The sequence below is a fragment of the Lampetra fluviatilis genome, chromosome 4, assembly GCF_964198595.1.
Source record: "Lampetra fluviatilis chromosome 4, kcLamFluv1.1, whole genome shotgun sequence".
Lineage (NCBI taxonomy): Eukaryota > Metazoa > Chordata > Hyperoartia > Petromyzontiformes > Petromyzontidae > Lampetra > Lampetra fluviatilis.
Genome location: NC_136278.1, coordinates 21,744,827 through 21,769,346, shown reverse-complemented (window position 1 = coordinate 21,769,346; position 24,520 = coordinate 21,744,827). Strand labels below are relative to the sequence as shown.

Below are 24,520 nucleotides of genomic sequence, written 5' to 3'. Positions count from 1 at the left end.
GCGTCTCGTTGTGTCACGTGCTCTGTGTCTCGTTGCGTCACGTGCTCTGCGTCTCGTTGCGTCACGTGCTCTGTGTCTCGTGTCACGTGCTCTGCGTCGCGGTACGTCACGTGCTCTGTGTCTCGTTGTGTCACGTGCTCTGCGTCGCGTTGTGTCACGTGCTCTGTGTCGCGTTGCGTCACGTGCTCTGTGTCTCGTTGCGTCACGTGCTCTGTGTCTCGTTGCGTCACGTGCTCTGTGTCTCGTGTCACGTGCTCTGTGTCGCGTTGCGTCACGTGCTCTGTGTCGCGTTGTGTCACGTGCTCTGTGTCTCGTTGTGTCACGTGCTCTGTGTCGCGTTGTGTCACGTGCTGTGTCGCGTTGTGTCACGTGCTCTGTGTCTCGTTGCGTCACGTGCTCTGTGTCTCGTTGCGTCACGTGCTCTGTGTCTCGTGTCACGTGCTCTGTGTCGCGTTGCGTCACGTGCTCTGTGTCGCGTTGTGTCACGTGCTCTGTGTCTCGTTGTGTCACGTGCTCTGTGTCGCGTTGTGTCACGTGCTGTGTCGCGTTATGTCACGTGCTCTGTGTCATGTACCCCCTACACTCAGGATGTTTTGTATGGAACCCCAAGAGCTAAACATCAACATTGTCCACTGTGGAAACCTGGCAGGACATTGCTGAAAAAGTATTAATACTCAGTGAGGCTCTCCTGTGCCAACAAGCGTAACATCAACAACAATATAAAAATACAAATAATCATTGTCCTTCCCACTCCCCAATTCCTTCCTCTTCTGTGTCTCCTATCTCTCTTTCTTCCCCTTTCTAATTCTCTCGCTTCTCCGATGTTTCCTACAGCATGGCCAGGGGGTTCTATTGTTGTGCGTGTTCATGTTGGTGGTTTGGACGCCGTGTATCATCCCAGCTCTGTGCCATCCCATTGCTCTCGTTCAGTGTTAACGACGTCAAATGCCTCTCTGGACTCTTTCAGCGCTGGCAATCTATCGTACCGGAATATTTGACAAATTGCTAATGGGGAATTGCTTCACGTGGGAGGAAAGCCAGAATACTCAGAGAAAACTCATGCATATGTGGGCCAGACCTGCAGTCAATTACAATCGTAATTAAGCCCGCAATGAATTGAATGCACAATGTAATTGCCGTTGAACTTTTGCACACCTGCGCAGCTGTAATTGTAACTATAATTACATCCTGCAAGTGAAACTATAAATAACCTACAGTTCAGTTACAAGCCTCAAACTTCTCAGCTATGCACTTATACCTGCCAAATCCGCGAGCTTTCAATGCCCGCGGTCACTGTGGACCCTGTAGTGAGGACATACGTATGCTTGCCCGTTTGGCATCACTGGTCACATTGTCCACAACTTCAAAATCTAGAACATGTCCTTCTGGCTTGGATAACAAAATGAAGGGGTTCCTCTCAGATGACCAGCAGATTTTCTCTCGGCTTCTGAGTGGAGGGACAACGGTGTGCCCATGGTATCTGCTACCAAGAAAAAAAATCACAGCTTTGGCTCCAGCAGAGCCATAAAACAACAGCTGAGTGTACATTGCCTTCTGAGAAATCGTATCCAACATCGTCCCGTCCCTGTTCAGCATCACACAGAGATTCATTCCTGGCCGCATTCTCTTTGCAGACCACGTGGTGTCTCTAGTAGGCAGGCTCATACAGAGTCTCGGTGTATCCGTACGTCAATATGCTGATTAAAATTAGGGGCCGTCCATAAATGACGTCCCGCGATTTTTGACGATTTTTGACCCCCCCCCTTCGTCACACGGCGTCACAAAAAGTCAGACCCCCCTCAAATATGACGTCACAAAGCTCTGCCCCCTCCCCCCCCCCAAATAAAACATGTTTCAAATCACTTTAAACTATTGTCATTGTAGTGCGTATTTAATGTGGCGCTGCACTCTGATGTTGTAGGAGAAAATATTTATTGAAAAGTCAATTTAATTAAGTAGAACGTGTTGTCTATATTTATTTAAAGTTGCGCATTTTGATGTGACGTCACATTTCTCACCCCCCCCCCCCCCATCGTCACAAATCGTCACAAATGTCTGCCCCCCCCCCCACTAGGTGCGTGACGTCATTTATGGACGGCCCCTTAGACAATTTTTATTTTACCAGGTAAGGCCCCCAATGAGCGATGTAGCTCTTTTACAGAAGTGACCTGGCCACAAATGGCAGCTCAACGAAGTGGCTTATCACGTGCAAATGTACAGCAGCCACATACCCTACGCACCCATTTCTAAACGTGGAGGGAAAAAACCGGAGGACCCAGATAAATATTCACGCGACCACGGCGTGAGCATGCAAACTCCAAATATACATGCATCAGGGTAACTCATTACTCTCTCTCTCTCTGCTATCTCTTTGAAACTGATTTTTGCGTGTGTTTGTTTCAGGATTTGCCGTTGCAACGCCCGGAGATGAACTCACTCCGGTCGGAGAAAGGAATCTTCACGGTGAGACCTTCCCTCGCCTATAATCATTAGGACGTTCAAACGAAATCCCTGCCGCCGTCACGAATGTTTTATTACTTTTGTTTAACACCAGCACAACGGAATGAAAGTTATATCCTTGAGCGGAAAGTGTCTTAAGCAAAGCAGCGGAAATGCCCGCGATTGTAACAAATTACAGATTGAAAACTAATTTCTTGAGAACTGCGTTTTGTGTTTAGTGTGTTGTCCTTCCCCCGCAACTACAATTAGCACGGTTGGCTACGTACGGTGCGAAAGAAGGTCACGGTACAGGAGTGGGTGGGTGGCCAACACCGCGCCCATGCCACCTTTGCCTCCCCAGTGGCGATGTTTACACGCCGCACCAGGTACTCATTTGAGGCTGCGTCGACCTAGGGGAGGCCCATGACCGGTTCAGAAAATCGTCATCGATGTCGGCCGTGAGCGGGAATTGAACCCGGGTCGCCGGGCTCGTAGCCCGCGACACTACGACCGCAATGACAGGGAGACAGACGTATCTGACGCACGCGGAAAGAATGAGGACACACGCACAGATGTATTATTGCCATTCAATGACGAGATAACGATACGCAATAATGAAGCTCGCTGGGTGTTTCTGTGTGTGTGTGTGCCACGATTAATGCCGTAACAATCCAACCATTTGAATAATTTGCGCGTGCCCTGGCAATGAACACCGCGGGGCATTAAGGGGTCTGGCAGCTGCCCCTTAACGGTCACACAACACACACACCACTACCACCACCACCAATCTCTTTTTCCTCTCTTCCCTCCCTCCCTCGCCCTTCTCCAAATAGAGCAGCCTCCCACAGGGAAGTATATCAGTGGAACGGCACACACGAAGCAACACCACACAGAGAGGGAGGGAGAGTAACGCACAACTTCTCCTTACACACTGTCGCCACTTTCTGCTCTGTTGCACCGCTCGTGTAAATAGCCTGAAGGTTATACCAGCTAAAACTGATATTGTATTAACATCTGCAACAAGAACAACCACAGCAACAACAACAACAACATTCGCGCCGGTTATTTGTGTTTTGTGTTTTTTTTTTGTGAGCAAGGCACGAGCCAGGCTAGGTGGACCGACCGTCTGTTTGAACGTTCTCCGCTTGGCGAGTAAAAGTGGCCTCATCAGAGATGTCGGCGATGGAGCTCAAGGCCCTGTTGAGGGGTCCCCACACCCTGGACCACTTAGAGAAGCAACTCATCTGCCCCATCTGTCTGGAGATCTTCTCCAAGCCTGTGGTCATCCTGCCCTGCCAGCACAACCTCTGCCGCAAGTGCTGCAATGACATATTTCAGGTGAGCTCCAGTCCCATCGGCGTGTTCCGTGCGCGGTGATCTTGTCACGTTTATTTATAGAGAGCGAGAGTGTCCAAGACAAACTCAGCGCATTCGTGAATGACACCGTGGCCTTCAAATTGGTGACGTGGGCAGTGGCTCTTCTTCACAGCTTTAAATTTGCTTTGAAGAAGGGCCATCAGCCGAAACGTCGCCTATTATATACTCGTTTTCTTTTTAAAGCCACGGTGTTTCTTGACAAAAGTTGTTATTTGTGCTTGTGCACCACCGCCAACGCAGCATCACCAACAATAGTTTTTTTTAAATCTATAAAGTTCAAGTGTATTTGTTTAACCGGGTGAAAACTCAAGAGACGAGGATGATGTCACTTGTAAGAGCGAGCTGTCCACGAAGCTACGACACTGTGCTGTCGGAGTTGAAGGTGCAGCCCTGCAACTTGTCGCTCACGACACTGCTGGCAGACGAGCTCTACAGGGTTCCCTCTCTCTAGCTTCGAGGGGACATTTAAACGTACTTTTCAACACTGCCCAGATGGCTTGGAGGAGGCGGCAATTACTCACACTTTACCCCACCACACGTGACGGAAAGAGTGCATGCGAATGCCAAAGGAGGGGTTATATCTTTCCCGGCCGGACTAGTTTTTTCGTAATTTTTTTTTTACAAAAACCGCATCGCCATCGGCACCAATACCCCCCCCCCCCCTGCCCGCCTGATGGAGACGTTGCCACGTTTCTTCAAAAGGAAAAAAAATACGCGTGAAAAACGATCAGTCATCGAGGTGGCATTGATACCCAGAGTATCTGCCTGCTCAAAAATAGCCACTTGTGCTGCACTCCTATTCGCAGCATTCAACCAGTGGTGATCGTTCCACGTTTGTATGATGGGACCAGACCAATACGGAGGGCAAAATGAAATAATTAACAACTAATGGGCTGTATTGGTAGTGCACGAGGATCGATTTGATTGTTTTTTTATCGACTAAGATGTGAGTTTAACACACAGGTTTTCGCGACCAATATCATCCATAATACAGGGTTTTTTTTTTAGGTGAGATCGTATTACATGTGATCTCCAACTATGAGTGTAAATCTCTGCCCTCAACTTTGAAGGACAGTTACATAAGAACATGCTCCTTCTCTGCGTTTCTGTTACATGGCAATGTCAATGATGGGCCGAGGAAGATTGCTTTTTTTATCAACAGGAGTCACCGTTGGCTTTACGCAAAATTAAACTAAATTTTTGCCCCTGCTTGATGGATGCAATTTTGGATTTTGGCAAATTCGGGAAATCTTGAAACCGGCACACAATGGCATACTCGTGCAAAATTACACAAGGGGATATTTCGTTCTAGATTTGAAGCTTTCGTGACTGCAAGGATTGATATTCTTAGGTTGTTTCGGTAAAGTCACGTAGGTAAAACATTAAAATTAATAAAAGTAAAATAAAAATTAAATGAAAATCACGACGTTTCGGAGGCAACACAAGCTTCCGTTTGATTTTTATTTTACTTTTATTAATTGTAATGTTTTACCTACGTGACTTTACCGAAACAACCTAAGAATATGGGATATTTCGTGTCCACCGTGAGTGAAGCAGACGGCGTGTAGTAGTATCAACACAGATCACACCGCGGTGGCGAGATGTTAACTACCTCGCCTGGTATGTAGGAGGTCGTTGGTTCGATCCCGACCCTGATGCCTGTATATTTGGAGTTTGCATGTTCTCCCTGTGGTCTCGTGGATTTTTCACCGCGTCCTCCGGATTTTTTCACCACATTTAGAATCCATTTAGAAACCTGCGTTTGGAGTTTTCAGGCTGCTTTAAATGTCCACGTGATAAGCCACTTCGTTGAGCTATCATTGTGGCCAGGTCGCTTCTGAAAAAGAGCTACATAGCTCAGTGGGCTTAACCTGGTAAAATAAAAAATAGTTTAAAGTTTAGTTTATAACCAGGGCCTGGACGCTGAATTCGAACCACGCACCTCAGCAACAACAAGAAGTGGCGATCGTGCTACCGCTGGGCCGTGTCACGACCTCTGCTTCTCAATCTGTGGTCCTGCAGACCACTGTGCTCCGCAAGCTGCAGGAAGTAGTCCGCACAACAATCGCGAACCCACCGGGACCGCGGCTTTTGCGAAGCTTTCCCGCTCGCAAAACATTCGGTATTGTCTCACCGTAAGCCTCGATTGCGTGACTCGACACCCGTGGTCTTGCGGGAAATGGGAGCGTCGATTCCCAATGTTCTTCCCGGTTGTTGAGTGGCACAGTGGTCACACTTATCCGACGACGAGCACGTAAACACACGCGCTAATTAAACGTTTGTTTATGCCGGGTCGGTGCTTGGAGTCGTGTTTGTTCCGTGTGGCAATATAAACTCAGGCCTAATTAAAGCCACACACCTCTTTAAACACTCACTCACCGCTCGTTCGTTGGAAACACATTCATACCGCATACAACTCAGCGAGACACGCAATACGTCTATTTCTGGAGCGTAGTTGGATTCTCAGCAACGGCTAGCATCAGTGGCGACTGATACCTGAACCGATCCTGGCTTCTCCTCTTACTAACCTGCACTGACCAGCGTGGTTAAATATGGTCAGACAGGCCCCACGACTGTATGGAAAGACCTTGATCCAGAAGTGGATTGGCAAGTGGCTGAAATTATGTCGTTCGACAATGGAAATTAAATTATCCAGGACGTCACTTGATTGAACAATAGCTACAATTTTCACAATAATATTCCTTTATTTTTCATAACAATACATTACTTTTATATATGGTCAGTTACTTAATGAGTGTTCATTGTATGGGTGAGGAAACAGGAGTCTCTGCGGACTTAAAAAGAAAAGGAAATCCATTCCGACCGCCCCGGGCCCCGCACTTTGGGGGGCCCCGCGCTTCGGCGTCACAGTGTCAGATGTAATACTTCTAGTTTAGTTTGAAAGCGTCGTCGGGGGTGGTGAGGTGCCACACCGCATGATCAGCCCCGCCCCCCCCATGGACAGCCCTGCCGATAGATCAGCAACGTATTTGCTCTACCAACATCTACCGGCCACATGGCAGTACAGCAAGCCGCCGGGATACGGAGCTCGGGACAAAGCGTGTGACCCAGCCCCTCGCAGAGCGCTCGGGGTCACGGGCGGCACGCGCCGCCACGGTGACCGGCGCAGCTCTCACTGTGGGGGGCAGCGCCACATCAGCCGCTGCTCCGGGCAGTCAGAGCCGAGGGTGATTGAGCGTATCTCGCCGTGCGAGGCGTCCGGCAGAGGCAGCCGTGGATTATAAACGATTAAACTCTTCTTCTTGGTTCTTTCGGTAAAGTCACATAGAAGAGAAATAATAAAATAATAAAAATTAAACATTAAATAAGACATAATGTTTTATTTTTTTATTTTTATTATTTCCCTTCTACGTGACTTTACCAAAAGAACCAAGAAGATGAATCTCTGCAGTCACGAAAGCTTTAAATCGAAACGATTAAACTATCAAGACATAAAATGCGTATTTATTGTACCAGGTAACAAGGCCCACTGAGCTACATAGGTCTTTTTCAGAAGCGACCTGGCCACAAATGATAGCCCAACGAAGTGGCTTATCACGTGGAAATGTATAGCAGGCAAATACTCGAAACGCACGGTCCTAAATGTGGAAGAAAAAACCGGAGGACCTGGAGGTAAAAATCCACACGACCACGTGGAAAGAGACATACGAACTACAAATCGGACCCACGACCTCCTGTATAGCAGGCGAGGGAGTTAACATCTCGCCACCGTGGAGCCTCTATTATTTATTTTAGGGAGTCACGATCCAAACAGCTGCAGAAACCTTAATCCGTCTCCCTCCCGACAGATTTACCCGACACCCTCCCTCCTCTAGACCCCCCACCGCCTCCACCACGAGGCCTCTCCCCCCTTGCCCCCCCCTCTCCTCACCAGCACCCAACAGCCCCATTAACCCCCCGCAGAACCCCAAGGCCAAGACTCCACTTACAGAGCCCTGGGGGCCCAGACGAAGGAACGCATTTGAACTTTGGTTATTTGCAGCCGTGAAAAATGTGAAAACACAATTTTACCGAGGGTGCTGTTCACCCTGCGGACGGAATGTAAGGAATTGCGCGGAGTTATTTCGTGGATTTAAACTGCTGTGGCGCCGCGGCATTCACAATTACAATTTAGGAAACTACAAAATTCCTAATGAAGCTGGCAATGCGGCCTATTTAATAATGCACTGTGTCCAGTACTTGTAATACATAATACGGTCTTAAAAAAGAACATCCATTATATGCCCCCATGCGCATGTCCCGAATCACGTGTGAGCGAATGAATGCCTGTACGTACATATGTACGTATGAATGTTTATACGTACAGTATATATAACGCACGCATGCGTTCATTTGTGGATGTGCGACTGCTGTGAGCCAGCGGCCGGAGCCGCATGCGGCTTCTTTAATGACTGCTTCGTGATTTGCCAAAGATCCATCGAGATCCATCGGTCTCGTAGCCACGTGCAATGCGGCTCTTAGAATATTGAGGGGGGGGGGTTGTTTTTTTGACAAAAGTAGAATTTCGACGGCCTCTACGGACGCCAAAATTCTAACTCCTGCGGAAGACTTCACGGCCCTTTGCACCTCGCCCGTCGCCCCCCACTGATGTCCTCTACCCGCCCCTCCCCACGAATGTGTACAGATACTACTGACTATTGCATGCAAGGTGTGTAGGCATATATGCCTACAAAAGAAACAAAAATTGGGGGGTGGGGGGTCGACAATTTGTTGAGGCCTGTTTGGATCAACTTTTTACCCCCACATCTGGTGGCGGGGTGGGGGTGATCCACTTTCTATCACTTTTTGATTCAGGCCTTCTGAAAGGCTCTTTATCATTTAGTTGACGGACAAACGGACCGCCGGGCTTTCATAAATAGATGCGAATAGAAATGCCTCTTCTTGTTATTTTGTTTGCCGACCCCTGGGCACGTGAGAGTAAAACGGAGTACCTGGAAGAAGAAAAAACCCTTGCTTATGAATAGACAAGCTTTACTATCTGGCTTCGCCCGGGACTTGGATTCTTGTCTTGGATTAATTTCATATTCCCTCATATTTCACTGAAAAACCCTGAAACAAATTGATGCGTCAGCTGTGCAAATTTCTTGACCTCAGAGCTCAGCGTTGGAGAGTTTTTGCTGCTTCACACAAACAGATGTATTTTCTGCTTTATATTGAAGAGCGAGCTGAAAATAGTCGCGTTGACTTAGAAAACCGAGACAGCTACGCCGCGCATTTGTGCTGGATACACGGCCTACGCGGTGGGGGGGGGAGGGGTGACGTCAGCAGGCACACTGCGTGACGCTACCGCATGCGGGTGCCTGCTATGACGTCACCGCTCACTTGCCGTGCAATAGATTATATCCATTATTGCCCCCCCCCCCCCCCCAAATACAAAAGTCTATTTTTATACTTTTTGCATTGTGTACAGTCTGGAAGATTCAAGTTTGCAGCATGTTGGAAAGTATGCTAAACATTTCGAACAGACATATTCACAAATGTCCCTTTTATAAATATAGATAACAGTCAACACTCCACACGGATTAGATAAAAAAAAAACTCAGATAAACTAAACTTTTTTTAAACTAAACTTTTTAGTTCACCAGGCAAGGCCCCCTGAGCTATGAAGCTCGTTTTCAGAAGTAATCTGGCCATCACAAATGAAAGCTCAACGAAGTGGCTTATCACGTGGACATTCATAGCAGCCAAATTACTCTAAACGCGTGTTGTTGTTCATCATAAATGTGGGGGAAACAATCGGAGGACCCGAAGAAAAATCCACCCCACCACAGGGAGAGAGAGAGAACACGCAAACTACAAATATACAAGCATCAGGATCGGGTTTCCCCTTTTTGGCAATAAAACAGTTGTGTTAAGATGTTGAAACACCAAACTGAAACCTTTGCAAGGAATCGTGTCTGCATTAACTACACATACTTGTGGTGAACATGCAAAAAAACCATGCTCTGACAGTATATGCATTGTCTTTGAAGCTGATTGGTCCACACCAGAGACAGCTTCCTTTAGAGCCGAGTCTCAAACAGTGTTAGACGCCAAAAGGCGAACAGCACAAAGACAACGCACTATCAGGACATGCAGACGGGATTCCTTGCAAAGGTTTCAGTTTGGTGTTTTCACATCTTAACAGCTGTTTTATTGCCAGAAAGGGGAAAACCCTATTATCATAATTTAATACTGGCAAAGGAGGTCACATGATACATCAGGATCGGGATTGAACCCACGGCCTCCTGTATACTAGGCGAGGTAGTTAACACCTTGCCACCGTGGCACAAAATAGGACATTTAATTTTTTAAATGCCTGTGCTGTCACCTTCCTGGCCAGCGTTGCAGCCTAACCCAACATCACCCGGTCGTGTTCGGCAGCCTCCCATACAAATCGATAACCCAGGCCATGGGTGGAAAAAACCCGATTTTTCCAGCGGCAGGCATCGTTTTATTTTTAGAACCAATTAAACCGGATTTCTCCCAATCTCAGATGATCGCGTTTCATATAAAACACAATTAAACCCGATTGTAAAAAACCCGACTGTGCCACCCTTGACCCAGGCTCAACCCCCGCTTAAGCTTCTGAGACCCAACGAGACTGGGGCCACCCCGAGGCAGATGGTACCGTCTGGGCCGTGATGTGGCCAGCCCCACGGTGCTGTGTGGGCCGCAAAAGGATGGGCCGAGCCACCCCCACCCTACCTCCCTTTCTAAAATGCTAATAGCAGCGTTCTTCACTCATTTTCAGGGCGGGGGGCACTTTCGCCGGTAAGACATCATCGGTGTGATGGCCGCCGGACATTTGAAACCATTTGGCGGTTTGACGGCAGCGCGATGGGGCGTTTCCACTTGTTGTGTATTGTCGGGGGCCGCGCTAAAGGCCACCAGGGGTCCGCCAGTAACCTACGGGCCTCGCAGTGAACAACGCTGGTGTATAGCAAATTCAATGGGTAGTATGTAGGTACAAAATTTAACACCAGTAGTGGCTGACCTTTAAAGGTCGCCATTTGGGTAAACACCCAACTCCGTGCGCAGCCGTCCCTCGTCTTGTATGAGGGCCTCGGAACGTGAGCAGAATGCGGGACGGGGAAAAACGAGGCTCGTTTCGTTCCTTACTCTGATTGAGTTACGCCGAGCCGTGAGCTTCATTCGTCAACAAGGCCACGTGGCGGGCCTATGCCGTGCGTGGGATACGCGTAATCGCCCAACTTGAAAACTGAACAATAAAAAAAACACAGCTGGTGTTCAACGTTGCATCCACATTTGCTAAATTGTGTATAATACGGTATTTCGTTTAATCAGCTGTTTACACGACAAGGAAACGGTATGTGTGCGTACTTTTTTTTATAGGAATGTGGAATATCCACCGCTGGTTCGTCACTTTCAAGTGGAATGAGCAATACCACGTGCTCAATAGAATCTCTGATATATTTTTTATTTGCTTTATCTTTTGTCATTTTGGTGACTGACCCAGGTGGTGACTCTTGCAAACGAGTCACTCATCCTGGTGTCACGAGTTCTCAACTCACGATCCACCCGAAATTGCATCCCCACAAACCGTAGCAGATGCAGATATCTGATGCACAAATGGAAAATGAAAAACTCTCCAGTGGTCATCCAGAACAGCACCATACAATATTATCACGGTGCAAATGCCGATCCACAAACACGAAAGAGACATCACGGCGATAAACTGTGCGAACTACTTTTTTGTATTTAGTGTTGTTGTGGCCTTTCCACCGCACCTCCGATCAGCACGGCTGGCTACGTACGGTGCGAAAGAAAGAAGTTCAACACGCATTAACGCATACTCCGCGGTTGTCTGCCTTAACCAGCTGAATGTTAAATTTGCGGTTGTTGCTCTTGCATCTCCATCAGCAGCTGAAAAAGAATAATGGAGAAAAAAAAAGCCACGTGCTTCAACAAAATCAGCGACTCGGCCGCGACTGCCATGATTTGACAGCGACTCATCCTGGCTCACCCCCACCCAGCGCCCCACCCTGCACCCCACCCAGCGCCCCACCCTGCACCCCACCCAGCACCCCACCCAGCGCCCCACCCAGCACCCCACCCAGCACCCCACCCAGCGCCCCACCCAGCGCCCCACCCAGCACCCCACCCAGCGCCCCACCCAGCGCCCCACCCAGTGCCCCACCCTGCACCCCACCCAGCACCCCACCCAGCACCCCACCGAGCACCCCACCCAGCGCCCCACCCAGCACCCCACCCAGTGCCCCACCCTGCACCCCACCCAGTGCCCCACCCTGCACCCCACCCAGCACCCCACCCAGCGCCCCACCCTGCACCCCACCCAGTGCCCCACCCTGCACCCCACCCAGTGCCCCACCCTGCACCCCACCCAGCACCCCACCCAGTGCCCCACCCTGCACCCCACCCAGCGCCCCACCCAGCACCCCACCCTGTGCTGATAAAGGGAGACACACACCACGTAGATTGGAGGCAACCCGTTAATTAACACTTCCTTAAATCGGGACTTTTACGGAACTGGAGCTATAATCGGTGTAGATGTCTCTATCACTCGGCAACCCCCTACACACGAGGCTATTGGAGACCGGACCCACCGAACATTAGGGGCCGTCCATAAATGACGTCACGCGATTTTGGACGATTTTTGACCCCCCCCCCCCTCGTCACACGGCGTCACAAAAAGTCAGACCCCCCCCTCAAATATGATGTCATGCCCCCCCCCAAAAAATAAAACATGCTTCAAATCGCTTTAAACTATTATCATTGTAGTGCGTATTTAATGTGGCGCTGCACTCTGATGTTGTATGAGAAAACATTTATTAAAAAGTCTATTTCATTAAGTAGAACGTGTTGTCTATATTTATTTTAAGTTGCGCATTTTGATGTGACGTCACATTTCTAAACCCCCCCCCTCGTCACACATCGTCACAAATGTCTGACCCCCTCCCCCCCTAGGTGCGTGACGTTATTTATGGACGGCCCCTTACACACTAAACCGACCCTCGATCATTTCCTCGCTTCCCTTTTATGCTGTTCAGCGCTCTATCCCCCTAGTGGCGGATATACCGTCACTACACTATTAGCAAACGTAGCAGACGCAGTAGGAAACGTAGCAGACGGAGGAGCAGATAATCCGGCCTTGGGTCCACACCATGCGAATTTAGAATCTTGCTTGGGCAATGGGACACTTTTTCCTTGCCCCTTTGTTTCATTTTTGAGCGCCTAATATAAAAGATTGCAGAATTTTATACAAACCAATTCAACATACTCGGGCATCATGAACTACCAACGAGCAGTGCCGGATTAATTATCCGAGTAGAAAAAGTAGCAAACGCTACGGATCCCGCACTTTCAAGGGCCCCGCGCTAAATGCTTTCAAGCTATCAATTCCGATGCAGTGATTCTGCACTTTCTCTATTACTATAGTACTATACCGCCTTCAACTTGTATGAACGACTGGGTGTTTAAGGTTATCGATTTGTCGTATTATCTGGCCTGTATTGCAAATACTGTTCAAGTTAAACATGTATGTGTTTTAATATTTACGTGTTTATTTTTTTATTTAGGGCCCCTTTATAACATCATATGTTTCATGCCCCGCACTTCATCCGGCACTGACCCCCACCTCTCTCCCAGGCGGCCAACCCGTACCTCCAGGGCCGCACGACGTCCGTGGGCTCGGCGGGGCGCTTCCGCTGCCCGTCGTGCCGCCACGAGGTGGTCCTGGACCGCCACGGCGTCTACGGCCTCCAGCGCAACCTCCTCGTCGAGAACATCATCGACATCTACCAGCAGGAGTCCACCACGCGGTGCGCACACATTCGCACGCGGAAGAGGGAACAACGATTATCCAACCGCGTAGCCATCACGCACCTGCGATGAGCACGGTTGGCTGTGTACGGTGCGAGAGGAGGTCAACGTGCGCGCGTGTACGGAAAGTGTCGAGGCAAGCGCTGTTTTGTGGCGAGTAGCAACGTACACAGGCGGGCACGGCACACGAGGGGGTTGGGTGGCCAGCGCCACGCCCGGCCGCCTTTGTCTCCCACGCACTACACCAGGTACTCATTTGAGGCTGAGTCGACCTACGGGAGGTCCATTACCGGTTCAGATAATTGTCACCAGTGTTGGCCGTTGAGCTTTCCAATAGCGCTGTTGGCTGCCCTTGTCCTAGATTTTAAGTTTTCGTGACTGCAGGGATCCATACTCTTTGGTTCTTTCGGTAAAGTCGCGTAGGTAGAAAATAAAAGAAATTAAATCACGACATTTCGATTGCAACACAAGAAATTATCATCAAGTGAGACAACCACAGCAAGAATTTTGTTTTGCTGAAGTGGGAGAGAGATGCCGTGGTAAGAGGTTATATAGGTAAGAGAGGGGGGAGGGGCAGAGAGGGGGGAGGGGCAGAGAGGGGGGTAGGGGGAGGGGAGCGTTGCGTGGACGCTGGAGAGGGACGTGAAGCTGGACGGGGGGAAGTGGGCGGGGCTGGAAGTGGGAGGCTGAGAGAACTGGGGATACGCGGGCGGGAGGATGCAACAACAACGCCACTGCAGCAACAATGCCAATGAACCCACCAATGCCAATGTAGCAGCAATGCCAAACGCTGGGGATGCAATTAACTCGGCAAAATAGACTAGTGCCCGGCAAATATGATGGAACAACCATAAACCATTTAAAGTTTTACCTGGTTAATAACATCCTTCCGATGATTGCTCAATATGTATCCATCTTCTCGGTTGAAGTTATGTCTATGTTTATATATCTGGACAAACCTTTGATAGTAGCCCGAAGGTTTGCAGAGCACCTTGGTCTCGGAAAAAACAATATCATGAGAGCCCACATCGTTATAGCAATGGTCAGCCACGGCGGAGGCATTAGTCCTTCCGTGTTTCAGATCTGCCTTGTGCTCCCGAACACGGTCCGAGACATGTCGTTTTGTTTCCCCAATGTAACAACCACCACAGGTGCAATTTAGTTTGTAGACTCCAGGATATTACATGTCAGGAATGACATCCTTCACAGATGGGATTAGATCACGGATTTTGTGTACTGTACTGAATCGGACCTGGATCTTGTGTTTGTTTAAGATTTTGGAAATATTTTTGGTAACGCCTGCTATGTATGGTAACGTGATGGTTTTGATTGGCATCTCAGGGGATTGTTTCTCCATGGTTGGAGAAACAGCTTTGCGGAAAATGGCCACATGGCCTGCCAGCATTGAACCAATTTCTCAACCACATTAATTCCATACACCCATCCATCAAATTCACCATGGAAGTGGAGAAGGATGGTAAGCTACCGTTCCTGGATGTTTTGTTTGAGAAGAGACCTGATGGCTCTTTGGGACACTCTGTCCCAGCCAAACCACGGATATTTGGTACGCTGAGTTATGTGTAGCCATACAGACTCCTGGCTCAAGTGCTGTTAGCGAGCAGCTGTCAAGGTTGGAATGGCACAAAACTGGTTGCTCTGGACAGAATTGTGCCGGACGGTCTCTGTCTCACCAGTGCAGATGTACACGCAGCAGCACAGACCACCACAGGCACTCGTTTGAGGCCGAGTTGAGTTAGGGGAGACCCGGGACATGTCTAGAGAGCACTTGCAAACTCACGTCTGTCGATGGCGAGTGGTAACGCAGTGTGCCGACCACTGCACCACCGCAGCGCGCACAGCGACATTCAACCACCACTAAACCGTGCTTATTGGCTGTCGGGTCGGATCGAGGAGGGCTACCTGAGAGGTTATATTAAAAAAAGAGAAGCAGCTACGTCCGTGCGTGTCTCCACATGGCACCGTTGGACCGACACGGGCAGCCCAGAAGCGGCCACAGAGCTCACACGTGATAACTGACGACGTCAGGTCCCTTCTGAACGCGTGAAGGGTTGTTGTTGGGGAGGGCGGATGGGCTTCCGTGCCGCTCTCTCTCTCCCCTCAGCAGCTGCTGTCGCTCGTCGGCTTTCAAATACAGCCACGGCGCCGCGAGGCACGGACGATCGCCACGGGAACCTCTGCCTCGGCGCCGTCCGTCTCGTCGCACTCACCCCGCTGTCGGTGTGGCACTCGGTCGGCGGTGGCTTTCGCGTGGCCTTGCAAGCGTCCGATTTGTCCATCGGCAGGGCGCTTGCCCACGCTCAGTTCTCTCCGCGTGGCGGGAGTTTTAGGGAAACTGTCAGGTGTCATCCGTTCGGAGAATGTGTCCACTCCCATCTTATACCAGGGCCGTGCATAGAGGGGGTGGGGAGTGTGGGGCCCGGGGCAAATCACGCCGTGTGGCCCCCCGACGTCTTCGAACTAAACCCGAATATTCCATCTGACGCCGCGACGTAGAAGTGCGTGGGCCCCCCCCCCCAAATCGCGGGGCCCGGGGAGGTCGCCCCGATTCGCCGTGTACCCTAGGGACGGCTCTGCCTGAAGGGGTACGCTCAGTGCGGGATTAAGCTAGTGCGGGGCCTGTAGCATTAGTTATAAAGGGGCCCTAAATAAATAAATAACACATTAAAACACAATTCTTTTTACTTGCATAGTAAAGTAATTGTTTTCATTTGTTATGCAGCCAGATAATACGACAAATCGATAACCTTATACACCCAGTCGTTCATAAAAGTTGAAGGTGGTATAGTGCTATAGTAATAGAGCAAGTGCAGAATCACTGAACCGGAGTTGATAGCTTGAAAGCATTTAGCGCGGGGCCCTTGAAAGTGCGGGGCCCGTAGCATACGTAGCTACTTGTGCTACGAGGATAATCCGGCACTGGGTACGCTTCGAGGCTTTATTGTTGTTGTTGGTCGGCCGCGTCGCATCACTTCCTCGTTTGAGATTATTTTTTATTTTGTTTTCCCTGCTCATTTTTTATTTGTCGAATTCTCCACAAGAGCCGCGCGGGTGTTGGGAAGAGAGTTTCCCAGCTGTGGGTGACACGTCTCGCGGCCGCAGAGAGCAACCACTGGCGACAGCCAATGCCTCGGTAGACGTTGATATTCACCGAAACTCTCATTCCGTGTTTCTGTTCCACGCTCTGTGTTTGTGCAGACGGCCAAAACTGCTGCCGGCTTCACGGACAGGGCCCCGTTAATTCTAGATTTGAAGCTTTCGTGACTGCAAGGATTCATACTCTAGATTTGCTGTATCAAGTGAGCCTCAGCTGTGACGGTCCCACCTTATGACGGAGACTTGTGTTGCCTCCGAAACGTCGTGATTTATTATTTTATTTTATTTCTATTATTACTTTTAGTAATTTTTTATTTTATTTTTTAACTACGTGACTTTACAGAAAAAACCTAAGAGTAGGGCCCCGTTAGACGGTTACGCAAGGGGTGAAAGCGCCCTCGTCAGCCTCACGCTGTCGATAGTGACGTTCATCTTGCCGGGTTGTTGTATCGCCTGGTGGACTCCGGGTGCGGTACCCGCAGTCTTATTGATTTTCAAACCGAGGGGAAAAAAAACCGTCACAGCTCTGGCAAACAAAACAAATAAATAAATGCGCCGTCATTTCTTTCGGACCGCTTTCTGGATGGGCGAACAACAGGGCGAAGTGCGGCAGGTCTTGTAAGCCAACCCTCAGATCGAACAATTTTGCCCCGACGTGCGGAAAACGTGTGTAGATCCCGGCGTTGTCATTGACGTGGCCTCCCGCAACATTGCAGCGTCGAAGAAGATGCGAGAGAACCATGACGCAGAACGCGGCCTCGCTTGAGTCCGCTTGCGATCACAAATCAGCGGAAGAGCGCTCGCCTCTCAGAGAGAGACTCTTCCGCGCAAGTTGTCGCGGACTGCGCCGTACTACGTTGACAAATTTAGCTGGGCATCCCAGTTTGGATAGCGAGGCCCCGCAGGGCAGCTTTGGTTATAATCGTCAGGGCGCTTGTGCTAGGCTAGGTAAAGTTTGAGACCACCCGAGGCAGTGAAAACTTGCTGACAGGAGGTCATGGGAGAAAGCTCGTCGTTATTGGTAACCTAAGATGACTGGCAGATGCACAAACTGCACTTCCCACTGTGCCAGCTCACATATGTGTGAGTTTTTTTTTCAGCTGTTGCTTAACTCATTATTGCGAGCATTGCCCCTGTCTCCCGGTGTTACTGCTAGCTATATTACACACAGGAGCATACAAAGACATAGACCATAATCCCCGTATAGCCTTAACAGACTGTTCGCGAGTAGCACCTATGATGGCCAGGACGGCACACGAGGGGGTGGGTGGCCAGCACCACACCCGGCCGCCTTTGCCTCCCCAGTGGCGATGTTTACACATCACACCAGGTATTCATTTGAGGCTGAGCCGATCTAGGGGAGGCCCAGGACCGGTTCAGATCATTGTCACTTGTGTTAGCCGTGAGCGGGAATTGAACTTGGGTTGTCCGGTTCGTAGCGCAGCGCGCTAACCGCTGCACGACCGCTGGGACGTACACGCACAGTCACACACACGGGCCTAGGCCTCACCACCGCATGCCGCCCTCTCCTCGTGCCCCCCCACCACCCTCCTCTCGCCATACTTTAACCCCACACTTTTTGCCCAACATCGTTTGTTGGGGGGTACTTGCTCCTGCCCATGACTCCATGGCACCCAGTGGCATTGGCTCATGACACCATGGCACTGTTGATGAGATTCAATAAAGTCAATACTGGTAGTTGGTCTCAACCGGGGGTGCAGGTTTTGTGGCAATGTCGCAGGGGGTACGTGAGGTCATTTATACATGTGTGCAATTATATACGTGAAATTCATTGGTGAGAAAGTCACGTATGAATCTGCCAATATAAAATAACTACGATAACGTGTAAATCCATATGGTGACCATGAATTAAAAAAGTGCCTTTATAAACTCATCGATTATGAACAATGTAGTTTCCAAGAGTAACCAGCGACCGCTGTCACCAATAACTGCACAAAGAAACGCATTGAGCAATCAATATATTTGTTTTAGTTTATTTGTGAAAATTTAGGCTCTGAGTTTAAAGGATCGGTTTGACCGTCATGTGGTGAACATTTCTCGTGTCAGGGAATGTGGGAATGTGTGCCCCGGAGTGTGAATTTTAAAAAATCACGTGAAATAATCTCAGAAGTAGTTTTGTGATACCTCATTCTGCAGGCCGTTGTCTAACAAGGGGGTTGCACTGCTCTACGATAATTCCAAATTGATAGTAAGCATGTAGCAATGCATCGATTATCCATACATATGGATTCGTATGCATGAACCATGTACTGAATCGTGTAATGTGAGGATGTTTCATATATAATGCATCATGCAAATAATATGCCAATGTGACCTTCGGGCAAATGTTCACGAACAGAAATGTGCAAACGAGACAGAAAATAAAAAAATAAAAAAAATAAAAAAAATGTATGAACAAGAAATACATTTTCGAGTCAAACGGTCACCGCAGATCGTAATAATTCATTGAAATGCTACAAAGGTCGTCCGTTCCGTGTCTACGACTCGACGTCGTCATGTGACAACGGTCACACACATTGCGTGGAAGAGAACGAAAAGAGGTGTTAATTGTCAATTAATTTGCTCCCCCCAACTCCCTTGATCACCACCACCACTCCTACCACCACCACTACCACCACTACCACCACCACTTCTACCACCACCACCACTACTACCACTCCTACTACCATTACCACCACCACCACTACCACTCCTACTACTACTACCACCACCACTCTTACCACCACCACTCCCACCACCACTCGTACCACCACTACTAACCACCACTCCCACCACCACCACCACTCCCACCACCACCACTCCTACCACCGCCACCACCACTCCCACCACCAATACTAACCACCACTCCCACCACCACCACCACTCCCACCACCACCACTCCTACTACCACCACCACCAATTCCTACCACCACCACTTCAACCACCACTCCTACCACCACGCACTTTGCTTCTCGCCAGCCCCATGAAGAACCTGGAGGAGCACCACCCCATGTGCGTGGAGCACGAGGACGAGAAGATCAACATCTACTGCGTGTCGTGCGAGGCGCCCACGTGCTCACTCTGCAAGGTGTTCGGGGCCCACAGGAACTGCGAGGTCGCGCCCTTGGCCACCGTCTACAAAAAGCAAAAGGTGTCCCGAGAGTCGTGGCGTCGTCTTGCTTCTGTTCTCTATTTAAGAACGGAAGCGGGTGGCTCTCTTCGCAATTGTGACAAAATCGAGGGATGGTGCCGGTTGTTGGTCATCAAATAGTCGATGTTGTGGATTTACTCTCCAACACATCGGTGGGCTAAAGTAGTAACTCAGTTTGCACGATTTTGTTTACGTGACAAACCTTACTCACTGGCTGCGTCGGGCGGTGCTGGGTTAACGACACATAGCTACGCGATCTAACCCGCCCCCCCCCCCCAAATGTGTGTTTTTATGACGAACAAAAGGGGCTCCGTCCACGTCGTTTGTTCTCTGAATTATTATTATTGCTGCTGCTACTACTACTCCGCTCGATGAAAACATTAGAATGGGCTGTACGCTTTCTGGCAATGAAACAGGTGTTAAGATTTGCAAACACCAAATAGATTCCTATCGCAAGGCATCAACGGGTCTGCATTAACCACCCTTACTTGCGGCAAAAATGCAAACATGCTCTGATAATATACGAATTATCTTTCAAACTGATTGGCCTACGCCAGTGACAGACGTATTTGTGGTTTGTCTCACCACCAGTAGTTAGACCAGAGAACGCTGAAAGGCGAATAGTACAAAGGCAATACAAGTATCAAAGTATCAATAGCTCGGGTTGCTTAATGCAGACGTGATGCTTTGTAATATGTGTCTACTTGGTGTTTGAACATCTTAACACCTGTTTTATTGCCAGAAAGGGTCAAGCTTAGTCTAATGTTTTTCATCATTTTTGAAACTGGCGAAAAGGGTCCCACCGTCGATATTACTTTGCTTCTTTAACCCAGGAAATCCACCAGACTCCCTTTCAGGAGGGTCCTGCCAAATGTTCGCAGTCCTGGGCGATTATTGTTGATGCGTGTGTGTGTGTAGTTTACAATTCAGTCATTTTCGGGCATCCTTTTTACATTTGGCAATTTTGAACCGTAACGCTGCCATATGATGGACATGCACTTGCGAATTACGCCACGGTATCTTTAAAGTCCACCGTGAACCAGACGCCGCAAAGTATTTTATGATTGACACCCCCGAGGTGTTCAGACTTATAGAGCCTCTAAATGTGACACCATCTCATATGTGCATGTGGCCATTGAGCTAATTTATAGAAGACGTTTTTTTTTAACAGACGGAAGAGAGTCAGTGGGCCGCTGCTAGACTACTATGGGGGGAAATAACGAAACGAGTTGACGGAGTGGTAAAGGTGCGAATGAAGTCAGTCGGCAGGTATATCGGGAGGGAATTCCAACCAGTGGGAGCAGCTGCAGCAGCAGGGAAGGAGCGTGCCGATGAATGGCGATGGACGTTCCACTCATGGAATGCACTGCGAGATGTCTGTGCGTGTGTGTCCGATAATCCCCCTGTGGGCAGCGGTAGCCAGGGCCGTGCATAGGGAGGTACGGGGCGTTGAAGCGCGGGGTCCCCCAAAGCGCGGGGCCCGGGGCAGTCACCCCGATTCACCGTACCCTAGGGACGGCTCTGGCGACGGAGTAGTAGTTAGCACGCCGCGCTACGAACTCGGCGACTTGAGTTCGATTGCCGCTCATGGCCAGCAGTCACGAGCGATATCTAAACTGGTTCTAAGCCTCCCCTAGGTTGACTCAGCCTTTATTGAGTGCATGGTGCTCTGTGTAAACATCAGTACTGGTGAGAGCAAGGCGGACGGAGGAGTGTAGTTATCCTGCCGCACCACACACCCTCCTCGTGTGCCGTTCCGGCCTCCGTGGGAAGCTCGCTGACGGAAAACTTGCACCAACAGGCCCGTGACCTTTATTTGGGGGACACTCGTTATTGTTTCTCTGCAGGTTGAGCTCAGTGACGGCATCGCCCTGCTGGTGGTGGGGAACGACCGCATGCAGCTCGTCATCTCTCGCCTCGAGGAGATGTGCAGAAACGTGGAGGCGAGTGGCCGCCTCCGGCAGTCCGATTCTTGTCCGATTGCCTTCTCTCTGCCCGAGCTTAGCAATAAAAAAAATAAACAAACCGAAAGTTCTGTTCTCCATATATATTTAGAAACGTTCGGTCCATTGGCCTTGTTGTATTTCCAGACCAAATGTTATGGAGTGGAATTTGTGTAAGCAAGCACACTCTGCGGTGGTTACGACTTTCTAGTTATCATCATCACGGTTGGCTTGCTTTAACGAAATCTGCTGGATAGTGTTGGTGTGGGAAGCCAATATGCCTCTATCACCCGATGCAAAATGGCATTCATTTATGCTTTGTAATGAAGGCTTTCCATTGGACACATAGAAAATGCAATCTGTAAAGCAATGCTTGATCCTCCAAGCTGGGATATGTGATTTTTTATATATATAAGCATAATTGCGTTAAATCTTTTAGCTTGTTCGGTAGTGTCGATTTTGGACCGTGGACCCATCACGCTCGAGAACCCAGCCTAACCGCAGTGTGGCTGTCACCCGAATCGAAACCCAGAGTCTCTGAGGCACTGGCTCAGTGCTCTGACCCGGTGCTCGTTCTAGTTCCCTCCGTTCTGTCCGATCGTGCGCTTTCCTCTTCGATTGTTCAGGTCGTCAGCAAGCACCTTGGTTGGCTACGTACAGTGCGAAAGGAGTTCAACATACATACACCTTCATTTTTACACCACCAGCTCTTTCCCTCAGCGGTCTTCTTGCTGGGTAACCTGGTTCAGTTAAGCCTTCACTTCGAATACTCACAATACTGATTGTGTGCCTTCCCTGAATCATTCCAATCTCACTTCCTGTCTCTTCAGCCCGCTCGACCACTTCCTCATTTTATTTTTCCTTCCAACCAACCGATTTTCTCCCTCCAACGCCACTCCCCAAATCTCACTTGGCAGTCGCCTGCCACCGGAGCCTCATCTCGCTTGCAACTGTTACGCTCGGCTGGCACAGCCGAGACCCTGGGATCGATTCCAGGTTTCGGGTTGCAGCCACTTGTGATTAAACAGGATTTTCCAGTGTAGAGATTGATGGTCTATGCCTGGTTACCAATGACTGCACAACAACCACAAAATTAGAGCATTCCATTGTTTTTACTTCATTTTTAATAATTCGACCTCTGAGGATTGCAACACTTTTCAGTGCCATTGCCAATAAACACTTCCGCAGCAGGGCTTGGATGCTGCTTTTGTGTTACCGTGAGCAGAGTGAACTCTCAGGTTTCTCCGATCAACCAGCCTCTGTCCACCAAGCAGTATGAGTGGCTTCACCACAGTTAGCCGATCGGCACGTGGCACGTGATGCGGTAAAGCGTGGGGTACTCTTGCTTCCCACAAGGCATCTGGCCGGCACGGAAGGGTAGGCCGAATGCCCTCTAGAGGGCTCTCGAGAACTCGCTCTAGTGGAGGCCGCTCCATCACAAGTGGCGTAAGCAGGGCCGTGCCTCGCGCCTGCTTTCATAACGGGGCTTAAGAGAAGGAGCAACACCTCGAGTGGGCGGAAGGGAAGTGAAGGGGACCTCAGAAGGCCATTCTCTCGCACGGGGTGGGTGATGTCGTGACACCGCTTTCCTGAAAATATTTTTGACGACATTTCATGATGTGGCGTGGTGCTAATTACCCAATTTAAATATAAATTGTAGAAAAGATCAAGCAGAAAGGGATTCGTATCTTGTGTTTGTTTAAGGACAGTTGGTCGGGTAGTTGAAGATGTTCATAAAGATTCTAGATTTGAAGTTTTCGTGACTGCAAGGATCCATACTCTTTGGTTCTTTCAGTAAAGTCACGAAGGTAAAAAAAACTAAAACATTTTTTTTTTCACCTAGGTGACTTTACCAAAAGAACCTAAGAGTAAGGTTTATAATGGCTGTGTTAGAGACACTGAGATGCTCGGTTTGAATAAGAATAATAAAAGCCTCATAGCTCATTGGATTATTCCACTCTAAATACAGATGCTGATTCTGAATCTTGAGTTTCTGCCTCTCGCGGTGAAACTGGCTTCTTTAGTGACTCACAAAATATATCGTCACATTTTTATTTCAATCCATTGACCAACGCGAATCTAAGGGCTAAAAATGTAAATACAGTGAAAGTTTATTTAATCAGAGGTGAGAATTCTAGAGATCAGGATGGGTCCCGTTTACAAGGGAGCGGACTGCGGTTGCCACATGTTGCAAGTAAAACAAACTAACCTCGAACAATGCAGCGCATCGGAATCAGCACAGTGTATGTATGTTGACCTTATTTCGAAGCCTACCGCGTTAATCGGAGGTCAAGCACAAATTAAATCGGAGCTCCAACATTTGCTAATGACATAGCCATTTACTATACGTAATGGTCCTGTTATTTTTATTCCTAAATTTATACAAACAAATGGAACTGCTTTGGCAGTGGTGCAAAAGCACAAGTGCATGTTTAAGTGTAATAGAACAAGATGAGGCTGTGTTTCATTAATAAGTGTTTTTGTCCATAATCCGTACTTATAACTCAGTGTGAACGAAGAACACCCAGAGTGTCTTTTTTATAATTATGCCTAATATCCGGTTCAGTGTGAGGCCCAAATAATGCGAATGCAAGTTCTCTTACGCGCTGGCTAAATATAACGATTTGCCTCCGGCTCTGAAACTTGCTGGGGATGCGGATAGTTTTCGCCATTAATTTGCCAAAAATGAAAT

At 49.0% G+C, this 24,520-nt stretch overlaps 1 protein-coding gene across 1 annotated transcript in view; it reads left to right on the top strand.

Moving 5' to 3' along the window:
* The first annotated feature begins 3,612 nt into the window (after positions 1-3,612).
* The window catches only part of LOC144931330 (tripartite motif-containing protein 54-like), a 39,132-nt gene continuing 18,224 nt past the window's right edge, over positions 3,613-24,520 (top strand). Inside the window, exons 1-4 of the mRNA XM_078855132.1 lie at positions 3,613-3,777; positions 13,447-13,619; positions 19,714-19,885; positions 21,733-21,828. Coding sequence (XP_078711258.1) covers positions 3,613-3,777; positions 13,447-13,619; positions 19,714-19,885; positions 21,733-21,828 — 606 coding nt within the window. The remainder of the gene's footprint in view (positions 3,778-13,446; positions 13,620-19,713; positions 19,886-21,732; positions 21,829-24,520) is intronic.